The sequence below is a fragment of the Henckelia pumila genome, chromosome 2, assembly GCF_033568475.1.
Source record: "Henckelia pumila isolate YLH828 chromosome 2, ASM3356847v2, whole genome shotgun sequence".
Taxonomy (NCBI): Eukaryota; Viridiplantae; Streptophyta; class Magnoliopsida; order Lamiales; family Gesneriaceae; genus Henckelia; species Henckelia pumila.
The window spans coordinates 166,590,093-166,607,894 of NC_133121.1; the positions used below are offsets into that span (position 1 = coordinate 166,590,093).

General features: G+C 35.6%; 2 protein-coding genes across 6 annotated transcripts; one reads left to right on the forward strand and one right to left on the reverse strand.

Annotated features, from left to right (window-relative positions):
* The first annotated feature begins 1,503 nt into the window (after window positions 1-1,503).
* Window positions 1,504-11,876, forward strand: LOC140877253 (protein translocase subunit SECA2, chloroplastic). Of its 5 annotated transcripts, none has more exons than XM_073280788.1 (32): window positions 1,504-1,740; window positions 1,824-1,958; window positions 2,048-2,117; window positions 2,311-2,375; window positions 2,753-2,873; window positions 3,272-3,363; window positions 3,882-3,947; window positions 4,091-4,155; window positions 4,235-4,322; window positions 4,556-4,621; window positions 4,714-4,829; window positions 5,079-5,169; window positions 5,509-5,592; window positions 5,696-5,788; window positions 5,866-5,961; window positions 6,039-6,124; window positions 6,343-6,421; window positions 6,492-6,605; window positions 6,771-6,866; window positions 6,943-7,006; window positions 7,112-7,401; window positions 7,728-7,783; window positions 8,467-8,584; window positions 8,674-8,754; window positions 8,887-8,966; window positions 9,416-9,470; window positions 9,566-9,635; window positions 9,715-9,904; window positions 10,004-10,127; window positions 10,697-10,771; window positions 10,860-11,050; window positions 11,254-11,876. In XM_073280788.1, the coding sequence occupies exons 1-31, from the start codon at window positions 1,558-1,560 to the stop codon at window positions 11,019-11,021; spliced, it is 3,171 nt and encodes a 1,056-aa protein (XP_073136889.1). In that variant the 5' UTR covers window positions 1,504-1,557; the 3' UTR covers window positions 11,022-11,050; window positions 11,254-11,876. The 5 variants fall into 5 exon arrangements, with proteins under 5 accessions (XP_073136889.1, XP_073136890.1, XP_073136891.1 ...); XM_073280789.1 differs by having other exon boundaries at window positions 9,566-9,619; window positions 9,714-9,904; XM_073280790.1 differs by having other exon boundaries at window positions 6,943-6,979.
* Window positions 11,877-12,245: 369 nt separating this feature from the next.
* LOC140881526 (uncharacterized) lies at window positions 12,246-17,790 on the reverse strand. The gene is made up of 7 exons (XM_073286904.1): window positions 16,039-17,790; window positions 14,848-14,903; window positions 13,841-14,113; window positions 13,528-13,764; window positions 13,210-13,329; window positions 12,839-12,967; window positions 12,246-12,469 (listed from the first exon to the last, which is right to left on the reverse strand). The coding sequence occupies exons 1-7, from the start codon at window positions 17,726-17,728 to the stop codon at window positions 12,452-12,454; spliced, it is 2,523 nt and encodes an 840-aa protein (XP_073143005.1). The 5' UTR covers window positions 17,729-17,790; the 3' UTR covers window positions 12,246-12,451.
* Between the last annotated feature and the right edge of the window lie 12 nt (window positions 17,791-17,802).

The following is a 17,802-nucleotide window of genomic DNA, read 5'->3' on the forward strand; positions in this document are numbered from 1 at the left end:
AAATAAGTTCTGACCAAACAACTTTTAAATAAACTATGACTTACGAACCAACTTCACACGATACGACAACACAAGAGAACCCAATACATAAGAGTACACTACAATCAGAACTCAAATTAATATAAAACAATAGTGTGTTCCACAGAATCATCAAATCAAGCGTAAACCAACAATGCTTCCACTGGAACAAGCATATCTCCTCGAAGGTCCGTGCTCGAGCCAACTTCCATAACAGCTTTCTCCTATGTAAGTGTAAAGATGGAGCATACGTTGCTTTCTTGATTATGGAAGCCCAATATTTTTTGTTATGTCGACGGTAACTTCTCAACACCTAAATAAAAACAAAATAATTTACATTAAGCTTAAAAAGATAAAATCGTGTATGAAAATTTTAATAAAATTAGAGAATAATAAATAATTTAGTATTATTAGCTTCACAAAATTATCTACTAAATTTTACAAACAATAAGCATGATGACTCCCCATAAATAGTCGTTCAGCTGCCTTGATAATCTCAGGATGTCTATCCAAGAAAAAAATCATGAACTCGTCGAATAGAGTGCATTGATATGAAAGTAGAATACTTCTCAAACTGTAATGGAGATACATATCGAAAAATCATGGTTTCTAATGAAATTTCAGCACATTGTTCTCAGGATCACAAAAATATTCATCAAGCTACATCCAATGAAGATTGAAATCACAGAAATATGTATTTTTACTTGTAGCAACCAAAAAAGGAGATATTACAAGAATCGCTTCTAGATTTTATTATCAAACTATTAAAAAAAGTACATTCAATATAATAAGATCTAAATTGAAAATCATATATTCATTTGTATAACACATGACATATAAAAAAAAAACAGTACACAATAACAAATTCAAGTAGCCCATTTTTATTTTAAAGATAAAAAAAATATCAATATCTAAGTCATAATGCAGCACTAAAACCATTACGGTTCTGAATTAAATCGTTATAATCGAGAACAACAAGGAATTTCAGCTACTCTATCTCAAATTTCCAATAAATGAGATTCATTCTCACCCACAGACGGGAAAACCAGATATTGATAAAAAAAAAAAAAAAAAAAACTCTGCACAATTCACACGACAACACAAAAATTTAATACAATCATTAAAACCATAACAAATCTCAAAGAATCGTTCAATTAAAAAGGATATATAAAAATAATTACACTACATCAAACACTGTAATGCAATTTCTTGCCTGCAAATTTTTAAAAACCTAAAATATTACCTTAAAATCTTTGAAATAATGGTTCTTCAAAAATATTTGCTGACATGAGGACTGAAAACCTAAAATATTACCTTAAAATCTTTGAAATAATGGTTCTTTAAAAATATTTGCTGACATGAGGACTGAGGGCAAAAATAAGTTTGCTCATGGAAACAAATATTTGGACGAGGACAAAAATAAATTTGCTCATAGGATTTATTAATCATTTCCCCAAAATAAAATGCTAGTTTGAAAATAAAAATTAAACCTTGGCATTGAAAAACCCAAAACCTCTAAGCCCGAACGTACACAACCCAATGGCCACCACCACCACCACCACCACCACCATTTCCTTCCTCCGAACACCGCAGCTCCGCCGTCAAAGTACAACTCTCGCATGCCCCAAATCGACTTGCTTCCCTCCATCCGTCTTTCCTCCTCTTGTAGTCCGAATACGCGGCCGCGGTTCCACTCCCTTTACCGTTTCCGCCTCCCTCCAGGTACAGCTTTGCAGCATATCAGCTAACGCCTCTGTAATTTATAGTTTAGGGTCTCTTAATCTATAAAGTTTCTATCTTTTCAGGAAAAAATTGGTGGGATCAAGAAGACATGGAGTGACTTTAGTAGCTTGAATTACTGGGTGGTTAAAGATTATTACAGACTTGTGAATTCCGTTAATGCCTTTGAACCCCACATCGAGAAGCTCTCTGATGAACAGGTTTTTATATAGTTTTTACATTTTTATCGGACTAGTTGATTCGGTTTTGTGGGAATTTTTCTGATAATTTAATAGTATTGTTAATGTAGCTGAGCGCAAAGACCGTGGAGTTTCGTTGCAGGTTCAGAGAGGGAGAGACTCTAGCTAGTATTCAAGCTGGTGTGGTTTTTCTAATCTGTTTTCAATTATTTTTTAATAAATATTCAATGTTTTTAATGATCTGTCCCTCAAAAGGGTAATCTTTATGCGGTAATTCTAGTTTATATTTCTCTGTGGGTCTTGACTTTGGTTCTTTTCTTGGAAATTAGTGTTTCAGCATGTAATGTCGTGATCTTGTGATGCACTTTTGTAGAGGCTTTTGCGGTGGTCCGGGAAGCAGCTAAAAGGAAGCTTGGAATGCGTCATTTTGATGTTCAGGTCCACTATACATAAATACTTCAGCACTACATTAGATTTTACTTTTCTTCTTTCTTGCTTTGTGCATATGTGTGATTACGTGCATTATCGATTAGATTGCATCATTGCATCGGAAAGGATTAACTTCCAAAGAAATTTGTGGGGATCATAGGAAGGAAATAATTCTGGCATTTTAATAATTTGCATTCAAATTTATGATTGAGATCATAAGAGTGAAAGTTCCTGAGAATGTGAAATTTGGTATTTGTCAGTGCAATTGTTCAAATATCAAGTTGACTGTTGCTTAACTTTTCTGAAACCTGAATGCGTGTACTTTGTATCTAGTAGTGGTTTTCGAGTCAAATATATTTTTATCTTGCCCCAAAATTTTATCTTAGATTATCGGAGGAGCTGTGCTTCACGATGGGTGCATTGCAGAAATGAAAACCGGAGAAGGGAAAACTTTAGTGTCCACTTTAGGAGCTTATCTCAATGCTCTTACTGGAGAGGGTGTTCACGGTATGTCTCCTCTGTTGCTACCACTGATCTAAAATAATCAAATGCTACCTGTCGCAAAACTGTTTAATATCGATATTCGAAAGTGTTAAATGTGGTTTCTGATAATCTAGAAGTAATTGTGTTGCTATTGAATGTTTTTCCCCAATGTGTCACTCACTTGATCAATGCCGTAGTGCTGAATTTGTTCGTGATAACCTGTACGGATGCATCATGGGACTGGTTGTACTTTGTTGTTTGTTTTTGCCAATCGAGCTCGAGCTCATATTTTACTACTCGATCGAGCTCCAGCTCGAGTAGTAAAATATGAGCTCGAGTAGTGTGCTACTCGAGCTCGGCTCGGCTCGATAACACCCCTAGTTTTTGGGCGTGGAGTGCTTAAACACATGCTTCTGTGACAGTGGTTACAGTTAATGATTACCTTGCTCAACGGGATGCTGAGTGGATGGGCCGCGTGCATCGATTTCTAGGCCTCTCAGTGGGACTTATCCAAGTAAGTTGCTTCATATCATATATTCCATTGGGTAATGCTTTCCAATGGAGCCTTATTCGTTTTATCGTGTTTAGGATTTCATTTTTTTAATAAAACAAAATTCACTGCTACAAAAATGTTGAATGATACTAGGATTAAGTGATTGCTAGAGAAAAGAGACAGAAGTGGATTGGTCTATATTCTTCTTGTTTAAATTTGCATTGAACGAATACTTTATTAAAAATGCTCAGATATTGATATTTCCACTCTCTTAACCAGATGGCTTGTTTTGGGAACCACAATGCTTATTTATATATCCCACCTTTTATAAGATTTTTGAGGGTTTTAACAAAGATCTGAGAGAGCTTCTATTTGTATCCTGTGGTACCATAAAATAAATAAAAGCAAAATTCGTCTTTCGGAATTCAAACTGAAGCAGAGGAAATGTGTGTTTTGTTCTATGAAATATTATTGCATGAGATTTACTTCTCCACATTGTTGGAAACTAATTACTGTTTAATTTCATCCTATAAACGCAGAGGGGTATGACGCCTGACGAGAGAAGGTCCAACTATAAATGTGATATTACATACACTAATAATTCTGTAAGTTTTTAATGGTTTCATACAGTACATGAGCAAATATACAAAGTTTCTTCTTGCTCTAAATTGAATGTATTAGTGCCACATTAATTTTTTTTGGTCATCTGTCAATTTATGTGTATTCTTTTGTTTTTCTATTACCTCAGGAACTTGGTTTTGACTACTTACGAGATAATCTTGCTGCAAGCAGTGAACAGCTGGTGATGAGATGGTACCCGCTAAATGCTTTTCACTACGCTTATATTGGGTAATCTTGTGACGACTGATTGCAGTGTTTCATCCGGAATCAGGCCAAAGCCCTTCCATTTTGCAATAGTTGATGAAGTGGACTCTGTCCTCATTGATGAGGGACGCAATCCTTTATTGATAAGTGGTGAGGTAATTTGCAATTGCAAAGAAAATCTGTTGAATCTCATTTCTGTGTGCATTGTAAATATTTGAATCCTTTATAACCAAACCAAAATAATCTAAAGAATTAGATAGAGGGAAATATTGAAGCACTTGGTCTTTTGAAATTTGTTGGTACAGCACTTGTTTAAAATCCTAATAATCTAGGGATCTTTGAAGGATTATCTTTTTTCTTCTTTATTCAATTCATTTATTTATGTCAGGCAAGTAAAGATGCCGCTCGATATCCAGTTGCCGCCAGAGTAGCTGAACTGCTGATACAAGGACTTGTTAGTCCCATTTACTTTCCTTTTCTTTTATTTAATAAATTATGTCTGGTAAATTATACCAAACATTTTTTATTTTTTGGTTTAATTAACAGCATTACAATGTGGAGCTCAAGGATAAGTCTGTGGAACTTACAGAGGGAGGAATAGTACTAGCAGAGATGGCTCTGGAAACAAATGACCTTTGGGATGAAAATGATCCTTGGGCTAGGTGGGTGGGTTTTGATCATATTTTCAAATTTTGTTTCTCAGTTCATTTTATTGAGTGTAATATACTTTTTAGTTTCTTGGACTTATAACCGTGTTTAATTCTGGTTCTTATGCCACTTCTAGTTATTCTTTAGATTGATTATAAATTTACTGTTAAAGATAGCAGGATTTACTTTATTTGCTTCATTATGACACAATCTTATGAATCTACAAATTTAAAATTTTCAAATATACAATTAAAATTTTGCAGGTTTGTCATGAATGCATTAAAAGCCAAAGAATTCTACAAGCGAGATGTGGAATATATTGTCCGAAATGGGAAGGCTCTTATAATTAATGAGGTATTCAACTGGTGATGAATACCTGATTCAATTAGTTAAATGATTACATCACTATTGATAATTGAAAAATGGCCAATGACAAATGGAGATATTTTTCATTTGCATTAATAAAAAAACCTTTCTGGTTAGTTTTTGAAACTTTATGTTATATGGCAGATACGGGATAAAGATTCTGAGTTTAGCATGCCTTTTTGGTTGGTTATAATAGAATTTCATCAAGCTCTTGCCTCGGCAAAGTGGCATGTGGTTTACTAATTACTATGGTGAAAAACAAGTGAAATTTTGTATATACAATGTGCAGTTTCGTTCATATGTAATATTTTCAGTTCACTTTTGCAGTTGACTGGTAGAGTAGAAGAAAAAAGGAGGTGGTCTGAGGGCATCCATCAGGCTGTGGAGGCTAAAGAAGGGCTGAAGATTCAGGTTTCTTGCACGTTAAACACTAGTTTTCCAAGATTTGCATGTCACAATTACATCCTTACTAACTAAGTTTGTACATAACTTGCACACTTTCTGAATGTTGTAGGCTGATTCTGTTGTTGTTGCCCAAATCACTTATCAATCACTATTCAAACTTTATCCTAAGCTATCAGGGATGACTGGGACGGCTAAAACCGAGGTTAATTCATCTTGATTTATGCAATTGTGATTCTTGAAGATTTCTTGTATGTAAAAGCTTCCTGTTCACTGCCATAGGAGAAGGAATTTTTGAAAATGTTTCAAATGCCAGTTATCGAAGTACCCACAAATAAGCCAAATATTCGTAAAGATTTACCCATCCAAGCATTTGCAGTAAGCATCTACTATAATGTTCTTCTACTTTCCAATGGATCATTACTTCATCATGGTACAATTGTATATTTTTTTAGACTGCACGAGGGAAATGGGCATTTGTTCAAAAAGAGATCGAGGATTTGTTTTGGGGTGGTCGCCCCATATTGGTTGGGACTACTAGGTATGATTTCATAAACAAATAAGTTGACAATATATTTTTATCTCATCTCAAAGATTTTGATCTTGGATCAGTTCTGAAGCTTGATATCTGTTGTCACTGGAAATATATTACTCAATCAGTGTTTATGACATCTATATCTACACAAGTCTTTTGGTTGATGTTGTATCTTTTAAATCCAGAATCATAGGTCATATAACGACATTTTATTATTGATTCAGTGTTGAAAATTCCGAATATCTGTCAGCGTTGCTGAGCGAAAGGGGAATTCCTCACAATGTACTCAATGCACGCCCGAAGGTTCGTTTTTGATTCACTATCTTATATCTGGTCTGACAATATGTACTCATTAACCATATCCCTTTTATAGTATGCTGCTAGAGAAGCTGAAATTATTGCTCAGGCTGGCAGAAAACATGCAATTACCCTATCAACAAATATGGCTGGTAGGGGCACTGATATAATTCTCGGAGGAAATCCAAAGGTAAATCTATGTTTATGAGTTTTATCTGGCGGTAATGACTCGAATCTTGTCTTGAGGAGGAAATTTGTATTTTGCATGCTAATTTTCATTTAATTTGCTCGAAGTTGAGACTGTGACTGGTGTAACAGTGACATTTAACAGTGGCATGTGTATTCTCTGCATCAGATGCTTGCTAAAGAAGTCTTGGAGGACTCCTTGCTTTCATTACTCACGCAAAAGATTCCTGATTTAGAAATTGATAGAGGTCCAACTTCAAAGAAGGTGATGACTGATTTATAATGAAAACCAATTTTAATGAGAGTTCTTATTAATCCCTAACACATGCAGTCTGATGCAGGCCTTGTCTAAGGTAAAGGTTGGACCATCATCTCTAGGTTTGCTTGCTAAGACCTCTCTTATGGGTTTGTATTATCAACTTTGAATTACGGTTTCAAGAAAACACTATTTCTTTTCGGTCTTGTGTATTTGACCCTTTGTAATGATTTGGTTCTGTATCGATATTTCAGCTAAATATGTTTGCAAAAGCGAGGGTAAGATATGGACGAATGATGAGGCAAGAACTTTGATTTCTCAGTCTATTGAAATGAGCCAATCTATAGAATTGGCAGAGTTACAAAAGCTTATGAATGAGCAGTCAGAGATGTACCCCCTTGGCCCATCGATTGCTCTTTCTTATCTATCAGTTCTAAAGGACTGTGAAACTCACTCATATAATGAAGGGTTAGAGGTGAAAAGGCTTGGTGGTCTTCATGTGATTGGAACTTCTCTACATGAGTCTCGGAGGATCGATAACCAGGTGAATTTTCCACTGTAGTAGGGGTTTAGGTAGTGATAAATCAGAGGAATGTTTGGAGTACATAATGACATTTATCCATTTAGGAGTCTTTAAAAGACTTTTCTTCTTTAAGAGGAAAGCAGAGACAGATTTATTTGACAGAAAAAAAAATATCTGACTGTTTCGAGGATGTTCAGTGTATGTTTGTTGTTGCATATGTTGCAAGTGTATTTCTTTTGCTCTCATCCTCCATTTTATTCTTATGTTTTCGTATCAAGAGGCGTGATCATGTTATTTGTATTAACAGTCACTTGCACATTCCTAATTAGGATATTGCTTTATTGTAGCTACGGGGCAGAGCAGGGAGGCAAGGGGATCCTGGATCAACACGATTTATGGTTAGGTATATTTTAAAGTTTTTTAGATGCTTGTTTGACATAGTTTGTGTAATACTTAAGAACCAGTGATATTGCAGAATAAATCAAGTGGAAAGAGAGTCTCCTTGAAATATTCATCTTCTGCCTTCTTTGTATTCAAGCATTCTTCCACTTATTCAAGAATAAATATATAAATCTGAGCAGCCGCAGAAAAGTTTAGGGGACTTCATGGCTGCAAAACCTAAATATTATTATGTGCCAAGAAAGAAGAGATCAAGTATTGATGGTTCTGGAATTTGTAATTCGAAACGTCTTGTTTAAGCAACCTTTTCTTTTCTTTTTTCTTTTTTCTTTTTTGAATATTTAAGCAACATTTTCTTCGATGTAACACATTAGTAATTGTTTCAAAATTCAACCAACAAAGAAGAAGATAGAATTCTGGTTTTATAGAAAGTTACGGTGAGGAACTCAATGGGAGCAGGCTGAAGTAGAACGGTAGAAGTTGTGTTAGAGCCTTCTGGAACATGGTTCCCAAAATCTTGACATACAGCAAGGTTTCCAAATGAAATAAACAAGAAAACTATTAGAAACAAACAGTATTGGTTGCCTTCAGTGGTTTATTATTTATGCATTTTGATCGATCTGTTTGCTCTATTATTTGGTGGGATTTAAGTATAGATGTTATCTTACATGATTGCTTCCTTGACAGCTTGCAAGATGAGATGTTTCAGAAATTTAATTTTGACACTGAGTGGGCAGTCAAACTTATATCTAGAATCACTAATGATGAGGATATTCCAATAGAGGGGCATTCAATTGTGAAACAGGTGTACTTTGTGCTGTCATATTTATTATTGTCTCCCTTTTCTTGTTTGTGGAAATATTTTAACCGATCCTTCTAATGCTGTCTTCTCAGCTTTTATCCCTGCAAATTAATGCTGAAAAGTATTTCTTTGGCATAAGAAAGAGTCTTGTGGAGTTCGATGAAGTTTTAGAGGTATCATCTTGGTGGCTAAGACTTGAATGATGCCATTGCTATTTAATTTAAGCAAGAATAGCTAAGATGTTCACTCTGATTGTAATATCAATATGTAAACAGTTTAGTGTAAGCTCTCACTGTGCTGTGCAGGTCCAAAGGAAACATGTTTATGATCTTCGCCAATTGATATTAACTGGGGATTCTGAAAGTTGTTCGGAGCACATTTTTCAGTGAGTACCTTTAAACTTTCAAATGTGTGCTTTGTGAAAACTAAAGAAAGTAATATCCGACTTCTGTACTTTGTATGCTCAAAGTTATACTCCATGATGTATCCATGTGCCAAAATATATTTTTTTAAGTGCCCGAGCCGTGTACAAATATTCAAGCTTCCGAAAATAAAAAGACGGGGAAAATTTGGATGACAGAAGAGGCTCATCTAACATGTTTACAATTCCAAAAAGTGCCAAGAGCTCGATCATTTTATCATACATCCTATAACGAAAATGACAAGCACCTATTTATAATGCTTTTACTCTGTGGTTCGCAGCATGAAGCACTCTTCTTATGTTGTTGATTGAGGGTTATAAAATTTCATTGTGCATGATATTAGTACAAGCTGTATTATCTTAGTGGGTGCCATCTTTTGAGTTTTCTGAACAAAATCGAACTTCTGATTTAGGTATATGCAAGCAGTGGCAGATGAAATTATTTTGAAGAATGTGAATCCAAAAAAGGTATATGAATTAGTTAGTGTGTTTCCCAAGTGATCTGTTCCTTTCTTCTTTCTTTTTTTTTTCTTTTTTGCTAAAAAAAGTACTATTGAATTTAGCACCCAAGCAGCTGGAGTTTGGGAAAGCTATTGAAAGAATTCAGTGATGTTTCTGGGAATGTTTTGAATGGTGCGTATTTGCATTTTCATTATCTTGCAGCATTGTTTTCTCAATGAATATGTACACTAAAGAATTGAAATCTCTCTAGACTCATTTACAGGGGTCACTGAGGAAGCCTTGCGACAATCAGTTGCCCAGCTTCACGACTTAAAAACCATAGACATTGATAACTTTCATCTTCCAACTTTGCCGAAACCTCCAAATGTTTTTCGAGGTATCCGCATGAAGAGTTCGGCGTTGAAGCGCTGGCTAACCATATGTTCTGATGATTCCACAAAGTGAGTAGGCTTTATGTCATCAATGTTTCAACTTTTTGAGTCTATGCTCTTTCAAATCTTGGTTATTATTTCTCCTTCGTTTTTTTATGTTTGTGTCAGAGATGGGGAGTTCAGATCAACTGTTAATCTTCTTTGCAAGTACCTTGGTGATTTTCTGATAGCCTCCTATCTTTACTACATTCAAGAATCAGGTTATGATTGCGCCTATGTGAAAGAAATAGAGGTATTTCCACTGTTATGTGGTTTTCAGTCTCCAATGAAGGCAAAATTACCTTTATTTTTTTGGTTCCAAAGTCATAGGGGGACTTTCAGTTTTTATCTTCTACGGTTCTTGTTTCTTTCTTAGTATTGTATCACCGACCAACACATTTAATTAATTTGGCAGAAATTATTAGCCAGTGTTGAACTTTCTCCAATTTGGAAGCAGTTTCTATTTGGTTCATTGTTGGTGGAGCACTTGACTAAAAATCAAGTTTAAATTCAAGAGCCAGAGTGTTGAGGGGTTTTTATTTTAATTGTGTAGATTTTAATTTTAGAGTATTGATTGATATCTGCTTTTAAGTTGATTTATTGAAACTATGGAAAATATTGGCTTTGAGTTGAGAATTTGGCAAACATACTGATATGATCGGCCAAATTAACTATTTTTAACCCCAAACATCAAATATCTTAGCATTGCGATATTTAAATATTATTAAATACAAAAATGACATCTGTAACAGGAGACGAAAATGCAATATTCGCTCTTCATGAATCTATTATTCTATGACAAAGTAATTTATTCATCTACAGAGGGCTGTTCTTGTGAAAACTCTGGATTGCTTCTGGAGGGATCATCTTGTAAACATGAACAGGCTTAGCTCTGCGGTATAAAACATTATTGTATATCCACATGTTATTTGCTTTTTGGATAAATGAAGCTTCATATGTTATCACAATTTTTTCACTGGTTCAGGTGAATGTAAGAAGTTTTGGGCATAGAAATCCACTTGAGGAGTATAAAATCGATGGTTGTCGTTTTTTTATTTCAATGCTTAGCGCAACGAGGAGGGTAACCGTGGAATCTCTATTTCGGTACTGGTCTTCTCCAATGGAATCTCAAGAATTGTATGTATAGTGGGAGAATAGTAGTTCTCTTGCTGGAAGGTACATGCCTGATGCGTCTTTTACTTTGTTATCACAAAACTTCCTCTCAGTATCATAATTGCATTAACGTCTTTTAAGGTTTTGAAAGTGTTTGCATTTAATTCCTTAATGAGCGGATGTCCGAATTATCTCATATTGAATATCTAGTGTGGGGTATCAATGATATTTTTTCCCTATTATATGTTCTTCTTTATCTGCTGCAGGGTAAATTCTAAGGGTGATGGACACTAACTGTCCCCGGAAAGGTTTAGTTCAAGCCATGAACTCGCCATGCAAGGCTAAACCATTTCTTGTCACCCAAGTTCTGTAATGGACTAATGGCATCGGAGATAATGCACGGATTGTATATCTTAATACTTGTTCAATGCTTCTACTCATTATACGGCGGACGGCATAATAATTTCCAAGAACTGCGTTTTCGAAAGCATTTCCTGATATTTATCTCGTGACCGAGCTTTTCGGCTGTTTCTTGACTTATAGTATTCAAGGATGATTTGATGCTTGGTGGAGATGAGGAGGCGTTCCACAGTTCCTTGATTTCGATTTTCATCCAAGTTGGCATGTTATTGAGGAGATCTTTAACGTCTGTATATAGTTTGTATGAAGGATGGTATGGGGCAGCATTCCATTCCACGAGTCAGGAGCAGGCACTATGCTCTATAGGTAATGAAATAGTGTGTGGTTTAGTATGTTGCGGATGTTAATGCAGATTGCAAGTGTAGCTTGAGAACTTTATGTTGAATCAGTGTGTTGCACTTTTGTGGACAAGTGTGTGTCAAAAACAATGTATACATTCGTTTATTCTTTTTATTTATGCATATTGAGATGGCATAATATTTTTTTTAAAGAAAATGTCGTAATTTATGCGAGAGTTAAAGGTATATTATTATTTTATTGTTCTTTTCTTTTTATCTTCTTACTTCCTAAACAGTAAATACCAATGGTTTGAAATTCATCAGAGGTACTTATCTGCATTTTGCCTTCCAGATGGGTACTTGAATAACCAAGACTATCTTAGTCCAAAATTTATGATTCAATTTGTAAACAATTTGCCCCATCTAATTTATTTTACACATAATAATATATTTGTAACAATAAATCTGAAAACAAATCAAGTTCTAATAAGGGGGTCTATTGGGTCTGATTAATGTGTGTACACAAAGCACCATTCCATCACCGAAGAAACAAGTCTAGCACAGCAATATGTATATTTCATTTTCATAAGCTTTTTCCTCGTATACACATATATACGGGATTTCTGTTGTGTCTATTCCATCTCACATGTATCAGGGCAACCTTCCCACTAAACATTTCATATCATCTGATACAGTCGACACTACATCTTTAAACAGAGGATGTTGTAATAGTATTACACGTTTTGACAAGATCTTCCAGCTCTATTTACATTCCATAGTAGACCTGTGGAAGAAATTTGTTAGTATAAGATTTGAGTGCTTTGTCGTAGTACTAAAAGAAATCCAAATCTTTTATAATAACCTAAATGCTACATTTTGATCATTGTCCTGATGCGTTACACAAGCTAGCAAAAGACCATTGTGACACCCGAATAGTTAACTACTGTGAAGTAGTTCATTACTATCGTGCTCAAACCAAAAACCGCAAAGAAAAAAAAAGTGGCTAATTGGCTATGTCACCCAAGAAGAAAATTTTACTATCAAGAACCGAAGGGTCGAGAGTTGATAAACAACTTATCTATATAACCTCACTAACCATGGTGCCAAGTCATATTTCCGTGTTCAAACATATGACAACAATCAAAAGTCATACCTTGATTGTTTTATCAGCCTGTCCAACAAATAGCTTCCCTTCCCAGTAAATGAGAGCAATTATTACAGAATCACATGCAATAGTTCCAACTGAAATGGAACTCATTCCATCTCCGTCTTCTGATATTTCCTGCATATCACAATCTTGACTGAAAATAGCAAGAAATAATAGGAACCACGCATAATTTTCCATAAATAACGTTTGCTGAGAGACTATCCAAGAACATGGCATCATGTTCTGGAAAAACTGTCTAAAAAGTGGAGTAGATTCAATTGTACCATTAGTGAGGAGGTGTGTTTACCTCCAGATCAATCAAAGTATATGAAATTAATGGTTGCTAATGAAAAATGGCATGTATTATACTCAGGTACCTGAACATAAATTTTCTTATCCCATCCCCCGCTAAACAGCCATTTCCCCTTCTTCCTGACAGAGATGACTGAACCATTGTGTGCTTGTGTGGACTGCAGAAGCACATCGTTATGCCATACCTAAACCAAGAAAAGGAAAATAATAACCAATCTTTCCATCACCAATCATAACACAAATTGCTCTCAAACAATTAGTAAACTTTTGGTTTTAGAAAGTTGATTTGGACCACATGCATTTGGACGATGCCAACTAGAGAGTAAAGCTATCGGATGCTCAAGATTTCTCTTTTTTTCCTTTTGAAAATGAAACCATGTTACCTTTATGCAACCATTTTCGTGACCCACAAACAGCAAATGGTACTCTGCAGAAAGAGACGTGATAGAGGCCACATTTCTGAGTTTGTCTTCCCCCAAGACTGCTAAAGAACTATGATCACTAAGAGACCATAAGCGGACAGTCCCATCCCAGCTTCCACTATAAAGCACACCATTGCAAACTACCAGAGATGACACGCCTGATGTATGTCCACTCATAGAACACGATAGGGTGTAATCCTGAGTGGCATTGATTCAAATACTGCAATTATTGACTGAAATATAACCAGTGGAGGAGTTGTGAAAGAGTAAATACCTGCAGCGACCATGCTTTTATTAATTTGTCTCCACTGCCTGTGTATACATATTCGGTTCCAGAAACGGCTAGTGCATAAATGCCACTATAGCGCCAATCTTTCTGCTCACGTAACTTCTTTATTGGTGCATCATTAAACGGAAAACTAGCCCCCCAAATGCATATAACACCATCATTATCACCACTGATGCATAATGGTTCTTTTCCATCGACAAAACAGACAGCCATAACTCTATGATCGTGACCTTTAAAAGAATGCATATGCGTAAAATCCTGATATTTGATTTGACAAAAACACAAGAATATTAGACGGGGTATTCCAATAATAAAACCAATTCCACATGAAAATAAATAAAGATGCACCCACAGTTTGAAGAACAAGAAAAAATCTTGCATTTCAAAAGTTCTATAAAGTAAATTTAAGCAGTCCTCGGTCTTGTAAAGTAGTTGTCAATAAATTATTTTGGATGTTTTCCATTATTTATTTATATGTGAATGTATGGCATACATAGCCAAGGTATATGCCATTAACTTACAAATATATCAACTTCACTGATGTTCGATTATGATTACACAAATGCCATAAAAATATCAGAAATGCAACGTACAATGCCAGGATAACATATATTTTCATAATATATTTAGGAAATAAAAGCATTTTCTGTATGCAAATTGGTATGGAAGGCTTCACAGAAGAAGTTTCTGGTCAGATGTCTTTCTCACAGAATGCCTCGAAAAATCTTTCTTTAAAGCTGTTTTAGCTAGGAATATTTGAAATCTTAATGTCTTGTAGTAATCTGTCATATTAAGGTCCTTAAATCTTAGTTTAATCATCAATATTTTGAGTTCCATTTAGGGTCCTCATTCCGCAACTGAATTTATCCAGTAATCAAAGTATTTTTAAGTTTGTAGATACTTACATAAATCTCAACTTTTGATCAAGGTGACACCTAAATTTGCCTACGCACTGACAATTTTAACAAGAGTTTTAGCACAAAAGTAAATACCTGGAGAGACCATACACGGACCATCTTATCATATGAGGAGCTGAACAAGAAACCTCCTACACAGAGAAGAAAATAAAAGAAAAATCAAACATCAAGCTCATAAAAAACAACAAAAGAAATGCTAACATGGTGTTTGGATGGAATGTAGCATGAGAAAAGGATTTGAAATTCTTAATTTTAATCTACTATATTTGTGTGGATAATTTCAAATCTGTCAAAACCACCGACAAACCATTTCAAGTCATTTTTTCAACATTACAATGTGTAATTCATTCCTTCAAATCCATCTCCCAAATCAAATACTTCAACCCAAATGCAGGTTGAGTGGCTTCAGGAAAACACAAAAATGCAGGTACATAGCTGGTTGCTTTACTATATTCTTCTTCCATATGCTTGACAGATATACTGCTTTTGCAAACTAACACACAAACAAAAACTTTACAAAATCAACATGCTAACTGATCATTATAGTGCATGAGCAGATTTGTAATGAATCTAAATTTGTCTTACAGCCTATTAGATTGAATCCCAAAACCCAGTCAAATATGTGATAACTTTGATTTTAGTTTCATATTTCTTTTTTCTTATTGCTTCCAATTTCGCTCGTTTCTTCATCTTAAACTATAGCATAACGCGGGATATCTTTTTCAGGAATATGGCATAACATGTTATTCCACCAAAATATAATGAATGACAATATGATGAGAATTTCTCCATAGAGAAATCGATAAAATTTCAGAATTGCTCATAGTGTGCAATATCCAGCTACTACCAATTTATCATCTCGTGCAAAGGAATTAATTTATTCTTTCATTTGTGGAGAAAAAAAGTGATGCAACTGCATTTCTAGTCTATAGATTTCTGTTACTGTCAACAAATACGCAACAACAATTTTGTTGAAATCATCTTTAAACTTGTACAGAATTAAAGCATCATAGTGAATCAAGGTTTTATGCCAAGTCATTTGTCGTTTCCTTCTGGTCAAACTTCAACTTCCGAAAGGTCATCGGAATCCATCAAAAAGTAAGGAAACAAACACCTCACAAGTCACAAATCGTGCATGAACCAATTAGATATATTGTACAGAATGAAATGGAAAGAAAAAAAAATGATAGATATATAGTACTGTACAGAATGAAATGGATTGAAAAAAAAAAAAATAACGCAACCATATAATGCTGCAAAACGTACCTCCAATAGCTAATCCTGTGATACAATCCAAATGCCCTTTCATCGCAATAGATTTGATGCGTCCCTTGGACACCCCATCACCAATATCTCCATTCGTGGCTCCAGTTTGATCAACTTTATCTCTTTCATTATCAACTTGAACACCTACCAGCTTTTCGTTAGTTTCCTCAACTATCTGACACAGCTCTCCCAGCACTACACAGGAGCCTAAGTTTTCCTTTTTCATTTCCGACTTTAATGTGATTCCTTTATCATAACTAGGTCGAATAATCAACTCTCTTAGGAATTTCCAAAGTTCAGTTATATTTGGTCTATTTTCAGGGTCAAAATCTAGACACCTGCACAAAACATCCTTCAGAACAGAACATTCGGAGCCCAGTCTACCTTCTAACAGAGCCATGGTTTTTTCAAACCAAATCCAATACAAACCAGAATAGTCAAATTCCTTCTTGTCAGTAATTGCATTGGCAAGACTATGTACGTAAGTTCTCATCTCTTCTAAGAAAGTGTTTCCAATAAAAAGCCAAACCAATAAGGTAGCGATTGACCAAACATCTGAAGCACCCGAAACTTCACATTCTGTTTTACCACAATCCAAATCGAAACCCCTCTTCGTAAGAAACTGTAACATTGTCTCTGGACTAATGAACACCGGATTTCCTTCCAATATCGAGTCCTTCAAACTAATTTCAAAATTTTTGTGACCCCGTCTTATAATAGCGTTCAATCTCCTCCCCACATTCAAGACCGCAGCTAAATCAACAAATACACGACCAAATTTGTTGAAACCAAGAAAGATCGAGCTCAGACAACCAATAGACAAACCTTCCAAATGCAAACAACTTAGAATTTCACATAACTCCATTCCAAGCATCCAAAAACCTCTCATTTCATCAATACTCAACCTCTTTCCCACCTCTTTCTCAATCATATTATTGAATAAATCACATGAATTAAACTTCTCAAAAACAATATACACGCACTTATCATTCTCATGATACCAAAACCCATAAACCTTCCCCACATTCCGGATGCTGAAATTCAAATGCAAGATGGAACACAATTCACTTCTCTCCTTTTCTTTCATAGCATACAAAACGCTCACAATTCTTGACTCGTAACTATGCTTGAAATGAGTTGTTGGACTTTCATCCTCCATAAAAATCCCAACTTTAACAAGTCCAACCATTTCATTCTCCCTCACAACATCCCTCATAACGTGATCACTCCCGAAAGACTTCAAAACTTTTCCACCAAGCATCCCATAGTCATCTTCTGTACCCATTTTCTCAATCACTACACTGCCCTCAGGTAGAACCCACCTTTTCCATTCAAGATAGAATTCATACGACCATGACTTTGGGATAAAACTCGTAGCAAGCGACATATTCTCATTCTTTTCCCTCCTAGATGATCGTGAATCCTCCTTATTGCCCTTGGCGGGTTGCTGCTGAAGGATTGAGGATACGTAGAGGAGGTCGAGGTTCTTGGGGAGGGACGAGGGGCAGTTGCCGAATTTCACGAGAAGGGTGCAAACAGTGCAGCGAAGGGTGTTGGGGAAGGGGTTGGGGAGCTGTTTCAGACAGGCTTCGCAGGTGGTGTGGCCGCAGGAAAGCACACGCGGGATCACGGAGATGGCTTCGTAAGGCTGCAGGCACACCGGGCACTCCGGCGGCTCCGCCTCTTCCATGGCGGGGATGGAAATTTCCAGGCGGAAAAGCTGGAAATGTTCTGTTCTCACGCTGACTTTGCATTTGCTTTGGT